At 41.8% G+C, this 23,667-nt stretch overlaps 1 protein-coding gene and 2 long non-coding RNA genes across 7 annotated transcripts; 1 reads left to right on the top strand and 2 right to left on the bottom strand.

Annotated features, from left to right (window-relative positions):
- The first annotated feature begins 271 nt into the window (after nt 1-271).
- Nucleotides 272-23,478, top strand: phc3b (polyhomeotic homolog 3b). 5 transcript variants are annotated; one of them, XM_011488625.4, is made up of 12 exons: nt 296-854; nt 4,850-5,440; nt 8,184-8,333; nt 9,576-9,656; nt 10,954-11,161; nt 12,596-13,603; nt 15,236-15,570; nt 16,126-16,291; nt 17,079-17,190; nt 17,384-17,504; nt 18,115-18,418; nt 22,687-23,478. In XM_011488625.4, the coding sequence occupies exons 2-12, from the start codon at nt 4,865-4,867 to the stop codon at nt 22,839-22,841; spliced, it is 3,216 nt and encodes a 1,071-aa protein (XP_011486927.1). In that variant the 5' UTR covers nt 296-854; nt 4,850-4,864; the 3' UTR covers nt 22,842-23,478. The 5 variants fall into 5 exon arrangements, with proteins under 5 accessions (XP_011486929.1, XP_011486927.1, XP_078795010.1 ...); XM_011488626.4 differs by having other exon boundaries at nt 384-854; nt 15,296-15,570; XM_020712527.3 differs by having other exon boundaries at nt 384-854; nt 16,159-16,291.
- LOC105356634 (uncharacterized) lies at nt 7,065-9,664 on the bottom strand. The gene is made up of 3 exons (XR_002292605.2): nt 9,524-9,664; nt 7,295-7,381; nt 7,065-7,205 (listed from the first exon to the last, which is right to left on the bottom strand). It is a non-coding gene; the product is annotated as an uncharacterized LOC105356634 (long non-coding RNA).
- Nucleotides 17,061-18,226, bottom strand: LOC144981361 (uncharacterized). The gene is made up of 2 exons (XR_013652392.1): nt 18,087-18,226; nt 17,061-17,202 (listed from the first exon to the last, which is right to left on the bottom strand). It is a non-coding gene; the product is annotated as an uncharacterized LOC144981361 (long non-coding RNA).
- Nucleotides 23,479-23,667: the final 189 nt, after the last annotated feature.

Raw genomic sequence — 23,667 nt, 5'->3', positions numbered from 1 at the left:
TTTCATAACCTATCAAGATAATTGTTTAAACGATGATGAACTGGTCCGTCTGGTTTTACGTTGCTGTAAAGCAGAGCAGTTTGTGGATCGGAACCAGTTGTGTGCAGATGTGCTTCCAGTTCTGTCATCTTAATCCTGGATCGGTCGAACCTCTGACCAATCAGAACTGCAGGTAAACGTCACCTGGGTGTTAATGCCGTCGTGTGGGTTAGTTCGGTCCCGCAGAGATGTGAAGCTGACTGCAGCAGCAGCCGGCGGGGTCTCCCCCCTCACAGCTGACGGAGTTGCGTGAGTCAGCGGCGGGCGGCGCGGTCCTCCTGAGCTCTGAGTGGTGCTGTCTCGCTTCTGTCACACTGCTTCCTAAACTGCCCTCAACGCCTCCCAGCAGCGGACCAAGCAGGCCCCTCCAAGCCGCTCCACCGTGGGCCCTCGCCGGACCGATTCCCTCCGCAGTCCCGGCAGGTGAACGGTACCGCCGACTGGATCCTCCCGCGCAGGATCCCGGATTATTCACGCAGCCCTCCGCGGGGGGAAGCCTGGGCTGTGATGACAAACCCAACAAAGTGCGACACGCACAAACCCCAGCGGGCCTGCTCTGCGACGCAACTTGGCTGTAATGGCTCTCCCGGGGGTTTCAGGGGGAAGATCGTAGGTGAGGCGGCGGGAGTCATTGTGTGAGGAAGGCGGCGGCCGCTGCGCTCTCAGACGAGGAAGTGAGGCTTTATACACGCCCATCTGAGCCTGCTCACAGACAGCCGGAGCGCGCATCACACACCGCTGCAGACCTCTCCAACATGCGCTCGCCTGCGGATGGACGCCAGCAGGATTAGCACCAACAACCGCGTTTTCAGCAGGTAGGGGTCCTACAGGCTTTACGCAGCGCGCGCGGACTCCAGCTCCCCCAATGTTTTCGCCGCGCAACTTCTCCGGCGCACAGGCCTGTCTCCATCTTTTCTGTCGTGCGTGATCTCTGGCCTAACTGTCAACCGCGCGTGAAGCTCGCGAGCATCTGCCCAACACGCACGAGCGGCAGGCCGCGAGCCAGCTGTTCCAGCATCTGGCTCGCGGCACCTGCTGCGCGGGGAGGATGCGGGAACGCTCTCCGTGCGTTAAAGCCAGAGATAACGACACCTTTGGGCCTAGACGTTTACCCCCCTCTGCAGGGAAAGCCTCTGATGTTGCCTCTGTCAGGGGCAACAATGCAGCAGAAAGTTTAGACAAACCTCGAGATTCACGTTAAAAAAATCTTGTTGGGGTAATTTTAACATTTATGTTCATATTTTTAAAATCAGCAGCAGCTTTCTGACATTTATAACATTAAGTTCTTCTCATAGCGTTATCTTAATATGCAACTCCAGTTCTGAGAGATGCCATAATATTAAAGCACAGACACTTTGCAATAATTGACAAATTGGTTAAAACTGCTGCAGTCAATTTGACTTTTTTTTAACAAACTAAAATGACAAAGCCATAAAGCCACATCAATAAGAAATCCTTTCGTCCATATAAAATCAAAGATAAATACAAAGATGAGAAACAACTTTTACTGCTCAAACTTCAACATCTTTAGTTATGTTTCTGCATCTGGACTAATTTCATGCTTTTCAACAATATAGCTGCTTCTTAAGAATAAAAACAATGTTCTCTATTAAAGATGTTAAAGCACTGATGGTGGATTCAGAAAAACATGTTCAGTGCACACTTTAACACTTTAAACTCTAAAAACAAACATTTGAAGGGACCTGTAAGAGAAGAGCCAGGTTATAGCAGATATTTTCATAGATATTATCTGTGCTTTTTTGTTTAAGAAAGTTTCACCTCTTTGACAAACTATGTTAAAGTTAAATCTTAATCTTTAATCAGACATTTAGTTAAATTACTTAAATACAGCTCAGCTTCCCACGTCAGAAACCTCAGTTCCAACCTCCACCTATAGGTGGCGGTAGCTGCAAAAATGCCTACAGTTTTTTTCTGAAATGTCATAGGAGTTCTGCATAAAGGAGCTTCTGACTGTTAAATCATCCATCATGATTCTAAGATTGGAAACACTCTTTATGTCATGAACTTTATTTGTAGCTGCTGCACTTTCCTCTTCTTTTCTTGAATCAGCGGTTTGCAGGTTTGAGTTTTATATTGAACAGCCAAGAACTTAAACATGGAGATAGGCGTTTCATGTTAGATTTTATCTGGACAAAAGTTACAAATGATTCCGCTTTTGTTTTTGATAAATAATATGCATCATTTTTATTAATTTGATGCTCATTTTTCACAATAGTTTTTTTTTTTTGCTAAGATGTTGAATTACAAGAAATCAGGTTGACTCAAAATTATTTAAAACATATTTTCTGAAATAATCGTATTTGTCATATTTTAAGTAAATACTGGGACTTTTTAGAGTGTTATTTTATGCATTGTTGGGCTATACAATTACCACAAAAAAGACTATTTAGTGTGCAATGCTGAACATTTAATTGCACCTTTCCGGCTCCCCTAAACATGTGGAGGCTCCACTGCTAGGAGCTGATCTCAGTCTCCTGATTTTAGGCTTCAGTTTGGTTGTGATCATCGGCGCTGCTTACTAAATGCTGGACCCTCCAGTCAAAAAGGGGAACTCTTTAGGCTATTATAATTCACTGTGTTTTTTAGTGTTTATTTTTAGTAGAGGTTTATTTTATGGTGAGTTAGTTACAAACATGGCTGTTTTTTTTAGTGAGTAAAGACCTGAAGATCTTTATCCATCCATTTCCAGAACCCGCTGAATCTCTCAGTCATGGGATTGCTGGAGCCTATCCCAGCTTTGGTTGGGTCAGGATGGTGCATCAGTCCATCACAGAGCCACACAGACACAATCACATACACTGACACTCACACCAAGAGACAATTTAGACTTGAAACCTTTGCATGTAACTTAGATTCTGTAAAAACTATTCAGACGACTCCGACTCCTCCTTCAGCCTTTAGTTCTTCCTTGTAAAACCAGTCAAAACATTTGCTCAGGGAGCAATGAAATGGCCATTGTGTACAGTTTACAGCATATCCAATGTTTGATTTAAGTAAAACCCAAAAGAAATATCTGCTGTGGTTTACTATCACCAGAAAACAAAGTTTCATGTACCACAGGATGAGGAAAATATTATAATTTCAACCAAATTTCCTAGTTTTGCGCCACAGGAGAGGGGAAAACAATTAATACTAGTTTGAAATGTTGTTGAAGGGAAATGGCAGAGTGAAAGTATTTACAGGTTGTGTGTCCCTGCAACCAACTGGTGACATGTTCACGGTGTGCCCCGCCTTTGCCCAACAGTGGCCGGTCCAGCAACCAATACGGCGAGTTAAGAAAAATGGAAGGAAACTTAGAGTGTGGATGACTGCAGTGACTCTGAGACACACCCTTCAGGTTCTAACCGCCCAGTGTGGCTCCAGGCTAAAGCATGCTGGTGAAGCTCATACATACATACATACAGACATACATGTACAGTAACGGAGCTTAAAGCTGGTTCATATCACCATACATGCATGTTACTTGTATCATACTGAGGCTTTTTATGCTTTTAACTTTAACAGACTGAAGTTACTTAAATATGAATGCAAGTGATTTTTGTTGATTTATTTAACGTGCATGGGTTTAAACTAAGGGACATCAAAATGAAAAAGGGCGAGTGACACTCATTAGTGACCCATCACCTCTGCATTCTAAAGTGAATTTTATTGATTTTCTTTGTTTAATATTTTTGTTAAATGAAAAAGCAAATACACAATAGATTTGAAGTAGAATGATACATGGAAAAAGGAGACAATGACTAAACTCATTCTATTATGGTATGTATCTTCATAAGAAGGGCAGGCTCTCAAAAACAAACAAGGAACAATATAGTTTCTAAAATGATCATTGAATTTGATTCTTTTATTTTTGTTTTCCGTTTTTTAAAATATTTTATTGTCATATTGTGATCTTTTCCGTGGACAGTTTTTTTTTTTTGCTTTATAATTTCTTTTGAATCAAAAATTAAAATGAGTTTTGAGATTTTGAGAGTTCAGCTGGTGACTAGAATGTGACGATTCATTTGAACAAGGTTTCACGTTCAACTTTGGTTCATTTTGAATGATCCGGACCTCTGACCTAAATGGATCCAGATCATCTTCATCCAAACTTCCTGCAGTGAGACTCAGACAGAAATTCCTGCTACTGAACAGTGACGTTTTCCAGATTCTTGGATTTCTTCCAGATCATCAATGGGAATGAAATCTGTGTCCAAACAAACAAGTAAACTAGAATGGATGTCAAATCCATTCACATGTTAGTTTCCTAAAGTTCACCACTGTTGTTTTTCCACATCCAAAGAATCCAAAGGGAACATTCTAGACACTGGATGGTCACATGACTTTAGTCAAAGTCTGTCCACACATTGGACTGGAATGATGGACGGATGTTTTAATGACATCACGTGCGTTGTCAGCTGATGCACTTGGTCGTTTTTACCTTATGGTAAAATAAACCTACTATCACAATCCAAACGGGATTTTCCGATTTTGATTTGATTATTGATTTATCTCATTTTGAAATGATTTTTTAACGGTATTAGTCGATTTGATTCAGCCTCAAACAGACCAATCTGGTTCTATCCAAGGAATAGAAATTGATTCATCGATGAATCGTTACACCCCTAGTGGTAACACTTAAAAAAGAATTCAGTGCCTCATGAATATCTGAATAAATAAAATGAGTTTTTTGTGCTGGAAAAAAGGAAATTAGGTGCAAACCATACTAGAGCAATCAGCATTTTCCTAAATAAACATGTTGCAAATCCAAATACTGTAACTAATTGACCTGTCTGTCTGTCCGTCTCAGTCATCTCCAGCATTGATGATGGACAAGGAGCTGCAGATCCAATCAGAGCAGGCCACCAATGGAACCAGCCCTCAGGCCAAGCCTGACCCCTCCACGCCTGCAACGCCAACCCCACCTCGCCTCACCCCCAACCCCATGCTCCTGGACTCCCCTGCACCCATGCTGACTCCCATCACCTCCTCCCCTCCTCCCCCTCTCACCCCTGCCCCCTCCCTCTCTGCAGCCCACAGACCAAAGACGGCGGCCAGCGCTCTGTCGCCTCACGTTCTCGTCCCAGCTCCCCCTAAACTCACCTCCACCACAACCCCTGCCCTGCGGACATACTCCCGCCCTATTCTCCCTTCTCCGACAAGTGCATCCAAAACATCGCCTTCCACTCAATCATGCACCTCCCCTCTTCTCCCTCCATCCTCCTCCTCTTCTCCTGCTGCACCAACCACTTCTTCGGCACTGCTCTCCTCATCCTCATCTTCTCTTAGCAACACCTCAACCAAGACGTCCACCAGCATGACCAACGGCAACTCCAGGCCTGGATCCACGTCCACACCCATCACACCCTTCCACACACCAGCCAGTCCACCTGGCAGACAGGTAAGAGCAGAAGATCGCCAAAGTTCAGGCTGTTTCTTGGTGGTATCTAACTGAGGCTCAGCGTTTGCCTGGATTCTGCTCAAAAGCTACAGATGAGAACTTCATACCTGAGAACCATTTTCAAAAGCATAACTTTACACTATTTATCTTCAGGCATACACTTTAAGAAAATAATTGTGGAAAGAATTTGACATTCGATACCACCAGAACAAATAACGCAGACCGGTTTAAGATCATGAAGATTGACTTCTATCAGAAGAAACTTGTTCTTGAAATTTGCATTGTGCCAACTCTAAATTCGAACCTTGCTTCAACAACTGGGATGGTTCCTTTTGGTGGTTTTGGATTTTTAAATTAAAAAAAAAGTGGATTTAATTCAATCTTTAAGAAAGAGGGATTTTTCACGTACAACCTATAAGTTTAAATGACAAATCTGGTACATGTATGTATGTGATGAATGCTTTTTCAAATCCTGAGGAGAGATGCATTTTGCACATGCTACTTCAGTTCCAGCTACAGCAAAAAAACAAAAGAAAATCCAACCATTTTACAAAATATGAACACATTTTTATTGTTTTCCCAATTACGTGCACATTTATTAAAGCATATGGGATTTCTGAATGTTCAAAACATCTATTTGACCATAAAAACGTTTTGTCTTATTTTACTTTCCAAACATATATTTGTGATCTATGGACAACTGAAAAGTTTGACATAGTTCATGTCCTGCATGTCCTGACATAGAACTTTCTTTGTAGAATTTAAAAACATTCACAAAACTAAAGAGAAAAGAAACAAGCCTTAACTGAAAAGGGACAAAGTTTAATAATTTCTGTAAAAATACAATTTAAAAATACAAATTAAAAAATGGTATCCCTGTGCCTTAAAAAATACAGGGGTGTGTCATGAAGGGCATTTCTGCCAAACCACCTGTGTGAATCAGTGAAAGCTGATTGCTGATTGACATGTCCAAAAGGTGAACAACAAATGATTTGAGGTAAAATTGTTCTATAATGATTCATTCTGTGTAGCGGAATGTTAGTTGTTAAATCACGATATTCTTTAATAGGTATGAAAAGTTAATTTGAGAAGAAATTAAGCAACTATACTTGTGATTTTTTACAGTTTTGCAGGACAAAGCTTTTCTGACATTAATCTGTTTGGGACTGTAGGTGTTGGGCTAAAGTCTCAGCGATTCATTTCTTCTCTGGAAAACATAAATGAAGAAAAAAAAATTCCGCTTCGTGAAACATTTATTTAAGTGTCTGGATCGTACAAACAATGATCTTGTCTCGGATCCTCTTAGACGAGCCTCTCAGATGTTCTGGTTTGTGTAATGTCACAGACCCAGATCAGAGAAGGGTTAGCTCGCCTCTCGATCTTTGTCTCCACTCAGTGTCTGCTGCAGCTGCAAAGGAAAACCTCTGTGCTGCATGACTGTGGTGCTTTGAAAAACACAGAGATTTAACCCCTTAATGGCAAATTTGAACACTGATGTTGTGTGTTTCTCAGTCAGAAGCAGGAAAGATGTTTTTATTGGTATTTCTTGGTGGGGTTGTGAAGCTCTGAGATGGAACCAACAGTTGTCCTTGAAGATGAAGGCGGAGCTGGCAGCACTTTGTGTCTGTCTGGGTCAGTGTCTGTTTGGGGTTGCCGTTTCCTCTGTGCTTGCTTTCATCTGGGAGCCTTTCACATCTTCAGCCCCTGACTGTTTACTCTGTGATGAACTTTGAGCTGCTCTCAGGCACGGACAGACGTGTTTTATCTGTAATTTGGAGCAGGGGGTTGAAATTGAGGTGGTTTTTATGTAAATTCAGAGCGATGGAACCTGAGCTGTCTCTAAAATGTACCCACTCAGTTTTGACATGAGGGTAATTGTGATGAAATGAGAGGGTGAATGGGTCACTTCCCAGCCGTCTCTTAGTTTGTGAAGAAAACTGACTGAAACCAAAAGAAACAGAAAATGTTTCAGATGTTTAAATAGATTTACTTTGACATCAGTGCAGAGCCTTTGGTCCAACACTTCACTCAAGTGCCAATACGTCATAAAAAGAGGATAGAAGTGTTGCTCTGTGCTCACATAAGTGCTGTGAGGAGGTTTGACTTGTTGAAGTGCATGAGACTAGATTTACAGAGTAAGACCACTTAACCTGCATTTTAAGGGGTTTCCAAAATATCTGTAGATGTTTGCCCTGGTGTTAGGATTTAAGCAAATCTATTAACTATTTTCTGGAAAACACCCAGTGATAAACCGGCCTTTTAAAAAAACGAAAATTCAAAATGAGATGAAATGTATTTGTTCATGTGTCATTAAATGTATCCCCACACATTTAAAACTGTTTTGAAATTCTGAAATGGGCTTTTTGCCTTAAAGGAATAATTTTTTTCTGATTTATTGAATTTGTAATTCTCCTATAAGATTAACTTTTTTAATAAAGCAAAAAAAACAAACTGTTTTCTGTTTTTACTGACTTTTTCAAAGATTGTTGTTATTTTATACAGTTTCTAAGCTTACTATCAGGATAAAAAGTCAACTCTTGGTGAATATTAACAACATAAATGTTCACCTTTTGTACTGCAAATCCTTAAATGTTTAAATAAAATAACTAATCTTAAAATTTTCAATGTTTAACAACAAACAAGAACACAAAAAATGAAAAACTGAGAACAAATTTCAAAAACACTAAACAGTTTTTACTGTTGGGGTCTAACTGCAGTATGGAAATCCTTTCTTTTGTTGCAGGTATCTCAGGCTCACCCTGTGGGCACACCTGGCCCTGTGCGAGCCAATCAGAGCACCCCTGTCAGGCAGAGGGTATCCCAGCAGACCTTGCTCTTGGGAAAAGGTCTCAAAGGGTCTGGTCAGGACCAGGTGCTGCTAAGAGCTCAGATGGTAAACACAAACCCACATTTACAGAGATGTGAGGCACACAGTGCAGCTGCAGAACTGACTGGAATTAACAGTTGAAGCAAATGTAATGCTGCCTTCAAGGAACTCCGTAAATGACAAATCTGTAAGTTAATGCAATGATGAGAGTAACCAATATAAAACTAATGTATTACCATAACTAATTACTTTTTGCTTTAACAAAGTACCGTAAGGCATTACTGATTGATTTTGAGTATTAAATTATTTATTACATTTAGTATCTTGTGTTTTCCAACAGGCAAACTGGTAAAGCAACGTATTTAAGAATGGAAAAATACCACAAACAAAATCAATTTTTCTGCTTGTGGACTGTCATTGTAAGCATTTTGAATTCCTGTGCACTTGTTTTAACTCTCATACGTCCAAAGACTTGAATTGATTGTTTGTGCTCCTTGCAAGTGGGTTCAGTCCTGTTTTTCCTCACAGCAATCTGTCTCGTTGTCCTATCTAGATTCACTTTTCTTCTAGCAGCTCTTCTTTTGGTTTGGGTTTTTCTGGGCAAACAGGCCTCAGATTCTCTGCTTTCCTTTATTTAAAATAGAAAGTCTACATTTTTATTTTTATAGACTAAAGTGACTAAAGCTGAAGGTTGCTCCTCTAATGTCCTTTCAGTGCTTAATAGACTTTATTATATCATTTCCTCATCTAAATGTCAGACGCTTGTTGTTGGCATAGTTTATCCCTTCAGATCTTAGTTTCTACTCATGCAAGTTTTATAAAGAAAGTAACTTAATACAGTACTTATGTAAGGCATTACTATTTAAAGAGTAATACTGTGCAGTAAGGGATTACATGTAAACAACAACAACAAATAATTTGTAATAGAAGTTGCTGTTGAAATGAACTTAAATATCGGTATGTAATAAGGAAAATCTTAAAATCTGTAAAACTTAGAAATGTATCAATTCCACACCAGATTAGAGAGGGACGAGTTAAAAATAATTGATATGTTGTTATAAAAAATGCTTTTATTAACAACAAAAACAACAAAAAAGCTTAAATAGAAAGCAAAGGTAAATTTTGTTTTTACTTAAATGTTTGAAACCATTGGTAAAAAATGTATTTTCTTCTTTATTTAGTGGTGAAATAAAATAAATAAATGGAGATTCGGGTGTTGATAGAACGCGCTAACATGCACTTTCATGCACGCTCACCTTCCTCGCTTTTTTGTCCTCTTTTCTCCTGCTTCTCCTGACTTCTGTGCAGCTGATCCTTACGTCTGCTATGCGACCTGCACCGTCCTCCTCTTCCTCCTCTCTCCCTTCCTCTAACCCCGCCTCTGCTCAGGTGAGCACCCCCGCACACCTATTTGTTCTGAGAGCCAAGGAGAAACAGGGTTTTTACTTGGCTTCTCATTTGGATCCTGCACTTGCTTTTAAGGATTTGTGGTAAAAATGATCACGCTTAGTGAAAGCTTCTCAACAGCAGCTGCCACCTTCAGGTTAACCCCTTTCACAGAAGGATGAAGGCACAAAGTCATTCAGCACTCCGTGCAAACAGGAAGAAATGCATCTGACGGTAAACAGAAACAGGGATTTCACCAACAAGAATTAGGTGGTAACTTTGCAAGAAGAGGAGATAAGGAGACGCCTTTAAAAACTCTCCTCAGCATTAATTGGCCACATAAAAACACAATTAGGATTAGGACTAAAAGCTGAGATGGGAACGGTATCAAATACTGTTAGAATGAAAAGGACTTAGGAACAAAAACAGCAAAACACTGAGTTTGATGATCATAATTTTTAGAGTAAAGTTTCAGTTAGTTCATGAACGTCTTCTATGTCAAATGAATTACTGATCGGGCTTTCGGCACGAGTTAAGCTCATCCAAATGCTGTAAACAAACCTTCCCTTTCTCATAATGCATCAACAGCTGAGTTTGGTTTAATTCTACTGGAGAAGCATCACACAGGCTGATAAGATCCTGAAATAATGCAGCATGTCACTTCTAAAATATTTATGCCTGCAAACTTATTCTACACAGGGAACTTTTGGGATAATCAAGACAAAGGGATTACAAACAAGTCTTTTTTCTCAGTGTAACAATCTCTTTTGGGTCATTATGTCTGATATCAAGGGTGGTAAGTTAATTAGACTAGAAATTTGGCAAACATATTGGAAAAAAGGTAGTTATCACAGTATGCCTTTTTTTCCAGCAGCTAAACAGGTGACTGAGGTTTGGGCGGAATGGAAAAGCAAACAGAAAGACTATCAGTGCTGCAAAAAACGTCAAATTTATGGTGTAAAAATGCAATGCAATGTACAAAAGTGTTAAAGTGTTTATGAGAAAGTCTGTTGGAGCATTTTTCCTCAAAAGGTCTTGCAAAATCTCTGCTCCTTGATAGAAAAACAGTTTTTGTGACAGAAAATGTTGAAGTAATGATATGACACTATGGAATTTTTGTTTTTTTCAGTTTATGAATTTGAGCCACGATTCCATCCCCAGCTAAACGAGTCTGTAAAGATTGATTGTTGAAGTGAAATGTTTGGCACTGTTTATGTGCTTTCTTTCTCTGTGCTCCAGCTGCTGGGTTCCTAACACTTGCAAACGTGCACCTGCGTGTGTTTCTTTATCTCTCCTGCAGCTCCAGAGTCTCACCTTGAGGCCTTCTCTCCCCGGGACCCTCACCATCCCACCCACCCTTCGACTGAAGCCACCCTCTTCAATCCCGCCGCCCCTTTCTCGCCCTAACACCCCACTCTTCCCCCCGCTTCGGCCACGACCACAGCCCAGCACCACGGCAACGGAGAGCCCGACCACTCCCAACCGACACCTGCCGGTCCCTCCTCCAAGTGGGTCCCTTTAGGGTAGCGGTCTCAGACTGAGACCCCTCTGAGTGTTTCCTGTCTTCTGTTAGTCACTGAGTGATTCTACAGATCCTGTCCTCACACTTTAGAACCAAAACAAATCCAAAGCAGTGCAGTCGTAGCTTTAGATCACAGCTTAAGTGATCTATTCATGTTTAACCATTTAATCTTATTTTACTGGTTCTGTGGTTTGCAACACATACAGGAGAGAGACTCACACAAGTGTTGCAGGAAACAAGAGATGCTTTGAGGCACCGCCCTGCAGAGCTCCTCTGAGGAGCGTCAGGTGCCTCAGGAGAATCTGAGCAGTCTCCAAAGAAGCAGAAAGTGCTTCAGTAATCCTTCATTGCAGAAGCCTTGTTCAGAACCTCACACATTTATTAGAAGATGTAATCCAGAAAGGAAATACTCATGAGGGGCAGAATATTTCCCAACAGAAGCAAATCCTGCAAGTACTAATGTTATCTTTAATTTGTTGTCTTACTACAACAATGGGTTAAACTAGAATGTGTGGGTCATTTTTGTGTAATGAACTGAAACAAATTCAACTGCTGGCAGTTTTGGGTTTTCTCATCTCTGACAAAACCCTCAGCCATTTCCTGCAGCCACAGCAAAGCTGCTGTTGACTACAGAATAGCTGAGAATCCATATAATGATTATAATCTAGCAGCTTTTCTGAGGATGATGGGTCCATGGCAACCAAAGACTTGTTTTCATGTCAGAGGCCAGTAAATGTCTTCTACAATTTTCAAGTCTTTACCTTAAAGAAAATGTTCTTATTTTCCTTAACAAAGCTTGTCCATACCTGTCCGACTCACTTTTTAGCTACACTGATGTGTAATGCTTTATGAATTTGCTTTATTTTTGTTTCATATCAGTTGGATGTTGTGTCTTTTAAGACAACCATGTTTGGAGGCTTGAGAAAAAATCAGCAAAAACACATTAATTCACCAAGAACACCATTTTCATCAGAGTGGGTCTTTAAACACGTTTTTTGTAGCATTTTTCTGATGATGGAGAACATGTATAAAGAAAATTCATTCATTCATCTTCTAAACCCGTTTTGTCCCTTTCGGGGTCACGAGGCTGCTGGAGCCTATCCCGGCCACTTCTGGGCGAAGGCAGTGGACATCCTGGACAGGTCGCCGGTCTGTCTCAGATAAAGAAAATTAAGATTAAAATACCATAACCAAGTATTTTGTTAATCAAATTGTTGATGGAGGCAGTAAAACTACATGCTTACAGTGATGCCACATTTTCATTATATGGTTGCCATGGCAATTTCAGCAGTTAATGTCTGCAATTTAGGAAAGTCTTTGTAGATATTTAAAGGGGCCAACAGTTTTTGAACAGTGAACATTTTTTCAATGATTAAACCAATAAAACTGTATTTTATTTGTTTTTGTTTTTGTTTCACAGCTCTCTACTCTCCGGTTCGAGCCGTCCCTCTCAAACCCCGCCTTCACTCTCCAAACAGCCACAGAGTCACGTCACCCCGACAGTCCGCCCCCCTCCAGCCAATCGCCGCGGCTCCCTCCAGTCAGGCCCCGCCCATCAGCCGTCCATTGAAGAGCTGTCCGTTAACTCAGACGATGCTGGGTCCAGGCCAAAGCCAGCACAGGCCGTTATCTGTTAACAACCACTTTGAATGCTCGCCGTCTGCAGCAAGGCAGCTTCAGATCATCGCCCTCTCCTCTGGCCGTCAACCGGTCGCTGTTCCACCGCCCGCGCCTCCAGCTGTAGAGTCACCTGATCTTTCCAGCCAATCTAAGAGGACTGTTAGTGCAGAAGACAGGATTCCTCTGCCTCTAAACTCCTTGCCATCTAAACCCACCTCACCGCAGACCTCGCCTCCAGCTCTGCAGATCCTGGCTTCTCACTTGAGTCAAGCTGGCCCACAAACTCTGACCCAGAGAGGTGAGTCAAAGGGAAGTGATGAACAGGAGGAGAAGAGCAAAAGGATGAAAACAGAAGTCAAGGATGAGGGGAAAACGACTAAAGACATGCAAGTGGGAACAGGAGACCAAAGAGAAAAAGTGAAGGAGGAGGTGGTGAGGGAATTGAGTCCGGAGCTGGAAGCTGAGGTCAGCCAAGCTGAAGATCCGATGGAAGTGACAGAGGACGGCAAACAAGACCCAGAGAGGAGGATGAGGGAGCAGGAGGAAGAGACTCCCATGGACCAGTCTGAGAACCTGAGCACCCAGGTTTTCCTACAGCACCAAACCACAACACCTGTCCCAACGTTGGAGTCTGTGAAAGACTCCAGGGAGGAAATAAAACCACCTCCAGATCCAATTCAAGAAGCCCAGCCAGAGCAAGAGGTCTCAGTCCAGAATCAGAGGCTGCCAGAACCTCACAGAGACCTGCAGCCTGTCAGCCACGAGGACTTCTGCGAGAACATGTCGACTCAGTCTGACAATCAGTCAGGTAACAGCCTAAAAACATTCCTGCAGAAGCCAGATCCAAGCCTCAACATCAGAAACCAGAATCTCACTCTCTTTATTTATTCATGCAAATCCCAACAGCCCTTACGCCTCCGCTTTCTCCTGCTGACAGGAGAGAAGCCTCCTCTGTGGTGTGTTTGGCTCATGACTTTAGAGTTCAGCTTAAAGGGAAGTAGATCTGGATGCAAACTGGGCCCAAAATACTACAGCTGTCTGTCCCAGATGCTTCAAAGTGAAACCAGTTTGCTGTCGTTGAATCATGTGGATATTTAGGATTATTATCCACTTGTTTTTGTCAAACGCATTATAGGTTATTAAACAAAGATTAAGAACAATGACAGTTTTAACAGGAAAAAGTTTGCATCCAAATATTATAAAACCTAATTTACATATTTTTTCATGTGGATGGTTTTTTTCATGTGTGCCGTGGTTCTAGGTTACAACTTTTTCTGTTGAAGTTTATGAAAGGTTTAGAAATGGTGGCATAGCAGAGATCATCTGATAATTATTTGTCTGAGAGTGTCTTGTCTGGCCTTATTACACCTCAGATCATCTTTTTAAAATCTTAAAAAAATGAAAATGACTCATTCCTGCTTTCCCTGTCACATCTGTGTGTGTTTATGATTAAAAAGCCATGGATTTGCAGAAAAACATTCTGCACGGTCAAGTCCACTTCCAATGAAAGGTCCATGTAATCGCGTGTAAATGCGGGTTTTGGGCTTCTGAAGTCCTATTCCTGCGGAGCTACACGCATTTTTAATACAGTTTTGGGCTCTACGTACAAAACCCGGGTTTTGCATATTGCATTGAAAGTTGAACCAGTTGAACTTTGACCAATCAGGGACTCGGATTTGGTAGTGGCGTCCTTTTTAATACACGGAAGTGCCAATCATTTGAAAATTTATCGTGAAGGAGAGGTGCTGCGCTGCAAGAGGTGGTCCCCCCAAATTACACAAAACGGCCCGTTTCAAAGGCACCTTTTGTTGTGGCCATTCCAAGGCACACCTGTGCAATAATCATGCTGTCTAATCAGCATCTTGATATGGCACACCTGTGAGGTGGAATGGATGACCTCTGCTCAGGAGAAGTGCTCACTGTCACAGACTTAGACAGATTGGTGAAAAATATGTCAGAGAACTGGTTATTTTGTGCTTGTAGAAAACGTTCCTGATCTTTTAGTTCATCTCCTGGAAAACGGGAGCAAAAACAAAAGTGTTCCCTTTACATTTTTGTTTTGTCTAACTGAGGTTTGTGCCCGCTGGAATTCTATGACACTAAACCTTTCATGTATCGGCTGTGATTCGCACCGCTTTGACAATTCGCACCAAGCCTTCTCAAACTGTAGATGGTGTACATGTGCTAGTAAACAGTAGAAAAGAAAAGAGAGGAAGCCCCTCCCTGCTTATCCAGTTTAAACGCCACATGCTAAACACGTGTTCAAGAAAGCACTTGAAGAACATTTTTGAACGTGCGTCCCGGTGTGAACGTCGCTTTAGAATCAATCTTGGACCCTAAACTGCATTTTTCTCTGTTTGGTTCCACAAAACAAAAGTAAAAGCAACACTAACAACATATTAATATGACCCAACGTGCTTTTGGTTTGTCCCCCCCCCAGCACTGTCCAGCCTGTCCTCCCAGTCTCCCCCATCCTCACCCTTCCTCACCCCTCCTGCAGAAAACCCCACACCAACTCTTCTGCCTCAGTCCGATCAGCCGGCAGACCTCAGGGTGCCGCAGCCCAAGGTGCAGAAAGTCAGTAAAGCAACGCCTGATTCCCAGCTTGCAGCTGAAACGGAGGTGGAGCATCTCGACCAATCAGAGCACGAGTCTGAGAGTTTCGACCAATCGCTGAGCAGCCCCTGGGAGCCAAGGCCATGGCCTGAAGGACGGAAGGTTCTGACTCACCTAGTGGAAGGATTTGTCATCCAGGAAGGACTTCAACCGTTCCCTGTAAATATTTCATGTTTGTTAGAAACAGTGGAGGCTTATGCATGCATTTTTTTGTATGTTTTTCTTCTTTGCTTTGAAGTTGAGCAGCTTCATCATGAAACAAATCCGATAAATGTGCAGAAAACTAAATTGGATGAATGGTAAAACATTTCAAGAAAGAAAAGTTCAGACTACTGTAGAAAGGAGTAAAAGAAAAGAAAATGTGAACACTGGCAGGGAAAACATAAATGTGTGTGTGTGAGCTGATGTGTACCTGAACTGAGTATGTGTCATTATTCATGTGTAACGGTTTTCTGAGCCAACACCTATGAGTGTGTGGATGAGTGTGTCCATGGACAGGCCCAACCCTTTTGGTAAACACCTCTTGTTGTGTGTAACTCTGCCCCTCCTATGTGTTTCTTTAATCACCGTCCAACTTCCTGACCCTCTTTTTCCTTGATTGTACCCTATGACACTAACATCTGTGCATCACAAAGGCTCTTATCGGTTTGCTCAGCTGCTGAAAAAAACAGGATAATGAATGAATACATTGACCAGTAGGGTTTTGTTGTGCAGGTGAACCGCTCATCCCTGCTGGTTCCTGAACAGGTGACCAAACCGCAGGAAGTGAACGGGACCAATGGGAGAGCAGCACTGCCAGAGACGGACACAACCAAACAACGTGAAAACTCTACAGACTCAGAAGAAGACGGAGGAGGAGATACAGACAACGCGGGCACACGTGAGACTCCAATGTTTTTCATCGGAGAGCCACAGAAATGCACTTCTATTCCAGTTTGCAAAATCAGCATCTTCATTTTTGGGAGCATCCCAACAAAGAAAGGAATTCCTCGACTTATTCAAAAATCTTATGAATCCAAGTTAATGGAAAAAAATGAAAATGTAAGATTATATATATATATTTATATATATATATATATATATATATATATATATATATATATATATATATATATATATATATATATATATATATATATATAAATACATATATATATATATATAATGTTGTTTTTTCACAACATGGCAGTAAAATTCCCAATCCTTCATTATTATCATTATTTTCTCGAAAACTGGAGAAAAACTTTTTTATAATTCTATTTTTAGAATAACTGGACACTTTGTTCTATGTTCTGTTAAAGTGTTTCTAAACTTTTAATCAAAATATGGTATTTATAATTTCTTAATGCTGATAAAGCCACTCTAAGTAATGTATTTATGTGCTGAAAATGTTTTCGTATTAGGGTCATTCATTGTTGATTCAAAAGGAACCACATAAACTTTAAGCATGTAGAATATGTCAAATTTCTTTTTGCATAAAAGTATTTTCTTTTATTTAACCTTACATAAGAACATGTCAGTCAAAGAAGGTTTTTTTGTGCTTAATAACAAAGTTTGATTTAAATAATTTATTAAAACCAGTGGAGGTATTTTAAAGCTAGCGCACATGCTTCAGCTGTAAGGCACCACTGCTCTCAGGTGAGACTGACCAGGTGTGTCTCCTACAGGGGCGGGCCACAGAGACCGGACTGTGCTGCACTGTCAGTTCTGCGGGAAGAGGGGCCACGCACACAACTTCATGCGGTCCAAGCGCTTCTGCTCCACTTCCTGTGCTCGCGGGTGAGACCCAGCCTGTAAACAAAACAGGGGGGGGGGCTCAGGACAGCTGGGGGGATTGCAGTCAGGGGAGAGGGGGGCTGCAGCGGCAGCTATACAGCCGGCAGGATGTGGTGTATTTTTTAGAGGTGCACAGGTGTGAAGTGCAGAACCAGGAAGTGTGAAAGAAAGCCCTCTGTCTGTCTGCTTCTCTCAGGTTCAACGTCCGGCTGACGAAGCGTCTGCGAGCTCTGAGTGCAGGCAGCCGATCAGAGAGGGCGCGTCCGGCCCTCAACCGGGCCGAGTCGGTGCCTGGGAAACCCCTGCTACTCCGGCTGGTAGGAAACCTTTAGGCCCCGCCCCTTTACATTTAACTGTGATGAAGCAATCGGAGCTGACTCTTATTTTTGATCCTAGATAGCATTTGAAAACAGTTGATCCAATCTCAGCTCAGTTTTAGAGAAAAAGTGCTAAAGGCACCCCCCCCATGCACACTTCCTTATTACATTCAACCCTTATTTAGATTTTGTATCAAGAAATCCAAAAACCAAAGTTACAAATGCACCAACTTTTATGACAAGATTAACTAAAGCATTTCATTTTGACACAGAAAAATCTGTATCACTATTGTTCTGCAGCTTATGCATTTTCAAACTCTGCACAAAATAGCTGATCCACTACAAATTCAAGGATTCTTTATGTGGTTTTAAAGCTCACAAGTAGTTTTTCAGTAATACTTAGTAAAGTCTGAGACTTTGCCCAAAAAAGTAAAATATTTCCCTCAAAACTACAGATTTCTACAAACGTCCAGATGAAAAAAAGTTACTGGGTTTATTCTTAGAAACTTAGTGAGTCCTGATTTTGAAACGCTTGTTAAGTCTTTGGCTCCTTTGGTGGAAAACTGTGTCTAGAAAACTCACCTGTTTCCCTTCATGTGACCTCCACCAGCCCCGCAACCTCTGGAGCGCTGGCCGCCGTGAGAAGGAGGGAAAGGAGAAGTCAGGAGCAGCAGCAGAACAGCCAGACAAGGAGGTGGAGGACCTGGGAGGATTTAGGGGCGACGAGGATGATGATGGACCAGAAGAAGATCCTGCTGTTGCCATGACAGCCAGAATAGACCACCGAGCCGCTCGAAGGCCGAGACGAGCCTCTGCCCCTGCTGTAACCACCTCAACTCCCACAACCACCTTCAGGCCTGCCCCCTCCCAGTGGAGCGTAGAGGAAGTGACCGCCTTTATACACACTCTGCCGGGTACGTTTATCCAGATCACTGTGGAAACATCTGAAAACATGTCACTTAAGCATCTGCAGATGATTTGAGCGAGGAGTCGGGGCGCCACACAGCTACGGTACATCGGATTAGCAAACACATTCATCCGAAGCAACATATAAATCATAAAATTGGGGAGAGGGAATGATCTAGGGTTATGTACTTCGCCTAATTATCTAAATACCCTGTTTTTTTAATTTTAAATGTTGTTTTCCCTTGAGTGAAGCAAGTACCAAAAGAACAAAAAACACTCTCTTTGTTTAAAAAAATGCTCAGTTTCAAAGGTAAATACCCAAATTTTACTAGAATATACTTATGTACTCGCTATGTGTGATAGTTTTGACAGTGAACCAATCTATATATAGAACCAGATCACCAAAACACAACATGAATGTTCTAATGAACTTTACTTTCTTATTTAAGTGAAAATTAACAACTGTATTTATTATGAATATTTATTTAGCTAAATTAAGAATGTACTTTATTGTTTTTCTATTTTTTCTTTCTTTAAACTGTCTAATTTTATTTGCCCTTTGTTGCTTGTCCTACTATGATAGAGTTTTAGGGCCAGTTTGCAACCTTTTTTTTTAAATTACAACTTTAAAGTCCCAAATGTACGAGAAAAAAGTCATAACCTAAATTACGAGAATAAAGTCGTATATTTATGAATTTAAAATTAGAATTTAAAAGCCATATCTCAAAGTTGTTAATTTTACGACTTGAAAACACGTAAAGTTACAAGAAGAAAAGTCATAAATTAACCAAAAAAAAGTTAAAGTTAAATTAAATAGAAATAAATTAATGAGACAAAGTTGTCTGTTCATCACAGCCGTGCTTTAAATGAAAGATGTGGAGAACTTTCTGAAGCTTTATTTCTGGATAGGTTTAAAAAAAGACAGTAATTCTAAACCTTTTGGTGACTTAAAATCAGATTATTGTCAGAATAGCCGCCTCTCCGGGGTTCGGTGTCGGTGAGGCAGAGTTTTATATGTAAAACAAGGAACTCAGAGACACGTTTGGGTGTAGAGGACCGCTACTTTATTCAGCCCTTTTTATTCACATACCCAGAAGTCCATTTGTTACCACATGTCATGAACCTGTCATGTGCAGAACACCAAAGAGGAAGGATAACAGTGTTTATAAGACCCCCCCTCCTCCTGGAGAAACGTCCCGTTTCTACATAAAACAACAAAGAGGAATGAAAATAGTCTGTTATAATAGCATAAGAATGTTGAAAATGCCAAAAACGGAGTCACACAGACTTAGAGATCTTGTCTTTGGTGGAGGAAGAAGGCATAGAAGAAAAAATATTTACTTAAAAAATAAAAGTTCAAAGATAAAGAAAAATACTTTTTTATGTATTAAAAATGGTATTGAAAAGTACTGTGATGGGCTGGCGACCTGTGTGGGGCGACCTGTGTGGGGCGACCTGTGTGGGGCGACCTGTGTGGGGCGACCTGTCTGGGGTGACCTGTCTGGGGCGACTTGTGTGGGGCAATCTGTCTGGGGCGACCTGTCTGGGGCGACCTGTCAGGGGTGACCTGTCTGGGGCGACCGCTCTGGGGCGACCTGTCTGGGGCGACCTGTCTGGGGCGACTTGTCTAGGGCGACCTGTCTGGGGCGACCTGTCTGGGGCGGCTTGTCTGGGGCGACCTGTCTGGGGCGACCTGTCTGGGGCGACTTGACTGGGGCGACTTGTCTGGGGCGACCTGTGTGGGGCGACCTGTGTGGGGTGACCTGTGTGGGGCGACCTGTCTGGGGCGACCTGTGTGGGGCGACCTGTGTGGGGCGACCTGTGTGGGGCGACCTGTGTGGGGCGACCTGTCTGGGGTGACCTGTCTGGGGCGACTTGTGTGGGGCGACCTGTCTGGGGCGACCTGTCTGGGGCGACCTGTCAGGGGCGACCTGTCTGGGGCGACTTGACTGGGGCGACCTGTGTGGGGCGACCTGTGTGGGGCGACCTGTGTGGGGCGACCTGTGTGGGGCGACTTGTCTGGGGCGACCTGTCTGGGGCGACCTGTCTGGGGCGACTTGACTGGGGCGACTTGTCTGGGGCGACCTGTCTGGGGCTTTCCTAACAGTGGCAGGGATAAGCACCAGCAACTCCAAGAGGGATTCAGCGGCTTTAGAAGATTTGAACAAGAAAATAAATTTTGAAAAAAATGTAAACTTTTTATTATTTTTTAAATATTTAGGCTATCTGTACTTTTTTCCTAATTTACTCTTTAAAAAAGTAAAAAAGTTTGAATTTCTTGAGCTTACTTTTATAAAAATTTTTTGCAATGGTATATTTTTGGCGGCACTTCTAACAGCGGTTTCTCTGCAGCCTCTGTGGCTCCTCTCATTAATTAAATGTTTTGTAAAATGCTGAAATGTAAATGTGTGATGAAGTAAGGAGCATTCTTCTCACCACAAACTGTCGTTCCCGCTGAGATCACTCTGGAACATCTGCAACAGATAGAAGACATGATGAAACGCAGATTATCTTCCATAAAGAAATGTGTGGCCCCTCCCAATAGCGCATTCATGCCACTTGTAAAATATCGCTGCATTATCTTAAGGAAACAAGTCTGAATTTCTAACTTGTGTTGATAAAACCTGTTTTTCAAGTTTCTCCTATAGTTATTTGTGTTGTTGAGATGCAGCTAGAGAGTAAGATACCCCTCAAAGATGGAGAGGAGGGAAGTTTGCCTGGTGGGGGAAATAGGAATGAGATTCAAACCAGAAAACGAGACTCGTGGATCACCAAAGGCTCTCAGTGAGATGGTTTGATAAAAATCAAAACTTAGTGTGGAGGGAGGCCTGACAAGAGAGGAGGCAAACTTAAAAAGGTTGACTTTCTGATTATAAGAGCACAGTCCCAGAGTGACTCTCCTCCCTGGTTTTCTGTATTTGGATGGGGAACAACTAACATCACAATTTAGTTCAAACTTCAGTTCAAAGTCAGAAGGTTCTCACCTGAAACTGGCGTGAAACGTGTGGTAGACTGACGGTTCACATTTAAAAATGAAGACAAGTTGTTGCTTTAAAGAAGCTTGTTTGACTTGCTTTCCATTTACTTTTATAACTTATGTTTTGTCTGTTTCTTTGTTCAACTTAGAGCCATTCGTCATCTTTATCTCTGTGCCCTTTAAAAGATATAATCTGTATTCCTGCAACTTTCATCTTTTTAAAGTCCCACTCTGATCATCTTTGTTCCAAGTGTTCCCAGTGGTCTTTTGATTATGATTACGCTGGTTTTAGCCCAAATATAAAAACTTGTTGCATTTTCTGGGACATAGTTTCTGCAGAGCGACAGGAGGTCAGTAGAAATTCACCTCTGGGTTGTGGGCGGGACTGTTAGCAAGGGGTAAGCCCACCCCCTTCCCATCCCTTTGTTTACACTCTCCCACTAGCCCACAGCCCCTCACACCACCAACCTAACATTAACGGTGCATCAATAAGAATGTGACCAATATCAGAGCTATCCAGCCGTACAGGTTAGATCCAAATTCCAGCTCAGACGAGGAAAACAAAGACGTTCATGGATCCATTTGTCTGCAAGTGAATGCATCAGAATGGAGCGGAGCAGGAAGACTGTGGCCCACCGAATGGCTACCCAATTTTCGACATCACGAAGTATTCTCTTAAACTGAATTTTTTTATCTGCTCCTGATTCACAACAATTTGGATAAAGAAATAGTTAGAAATGCAATTTGAAGCTGAATGTATTTTTATCTATGACATCCATCATGAGAAAAATGCTACAAGGACATGTTTATAATACCAAAAACACATTTTTCATCAGAGTAGGTCTTAAAAAGGTCTTGAGTTTTCTTTTTCTACAACTTTTTTTAGCAAACTATTTAGAATTGTTGAATGAGTGTGCACCACATTCGTTTTCAGTCGATGCAGTTTTTATCTCTCTCTATATATATCTTTTAGCCTTTTGACCTAACATTAACTGGTTTCTTTTGAGCTCTTTAGGTCTTTCTATGCCTGATCTAGCCCTGATTATTAATTTTTTACTTTTTCCCTTTCAGTCACTTCAGTTTAATAAATACATTTTCTGTATATGCTGTTCTTAGATGAAGGTCTATGATGACACAAAACCCACTCAGCTTTTAAAAATGACTTGCAAACCCTAAAGTTGATGGCCCTTTTAACCAACTGCATGCTGCTATTCACGCATACACGCTTTGCTTCTGCAGAGTTGTGTTGTGGGACGTCACATGATTAACTGTGCCTGCCTGCATGTCCTTGTGTGTCAGGCTGCAGCGATGTGGCCGAGGCTTTCCGGCTGCAGGAGATCGACGGCCAGGCTCTGCTGCTTCTGACTGAGGACCACCTGATGTCCAGCATGAACATCAAACTAGGACCAGCTCTCAAGATCTGCGCTCACATCAACGCGCTGAAGAACCAGTGAAAGAAAACTGAGAAACAGCAGCAGGAAAGACACGTTTTTAAGGAATTAAGGCAATAATGAAGTGGAAAAATAGAGATGAACAATTCCAGATCTGGTGGGGTTTTGGAAAACAACAGCTGACAACACAAACAACTGAACAAAGTCAGAAAGGTCACCTTCATTTATGACTGGGGAGACTTTAGATGGAGGTGTGGCCTCCGCGGACAGGAGCAGAGGCCGGAAGATGGGAGAGAAACCGTCTGCTTGGGGCCTTTTGGCTGTAGCAGGAGACTGGGGGGGGATTTTTGTAACTTTGTGTAAATCTTACATGCCACTGGAGAGTGTACATTTCAAGCTATTTCATGAAGGATTTTGAACATTTAATATATGAAATTTGTCTATTTAGTTTTTTTAGAATGTGACGTCAATGACAAATCTATCCCGTAGCTAACATAACCAGTGTGTGTACGAAAAAAAAGAATAAAGCATAAACTTTGTAAGTGATTAATGAAAGCTTAATGTTTTATATCAACATATTCAGGACAAAATATCTGTGGGTAATAACAGTCACTACCAGGGACTGGTGTCTTCAATGCCACATTTTTATGGTATCCTGCTTAAAATTATTTAATAAATGAAGAATTACTCAAAAGAAGAATATGTTTTCTTTTGGAATCAAACAGGGATGTATAGGGAGCAGCAGCAGAAAGCCACAGCTTGGAAAAGTTTGTGTTCTATTAAAGGAAAATTGCTTTGAGTTCGTGTCTCAGAGTTCCTGACTGCCTCAGTTTTGCACATCCAAATGTGGGATCAGCGTTCCCCCTCCAGCACATTCAGCTTCTTCTTT

Source organism: Oryzias latipes, chromosome 20 (assembly GCF_053564925.1).
Source record: "Oryzias latipes strain Hd-rR chromosome 20, Olatipes_Hd-rR_3.1".
Lineage (NCBI taxonomy): Eukaryota > Metazoa > Chordata > Actinopteri > Beloniformes > Adrianichthyidae > Oryzias > Oryzias latipes.
The sequence above is the reverse complement of the archived record's forward strand: the minus strand, read 5'-3'. Positions and strand labels throughout refer to the sequence as shown.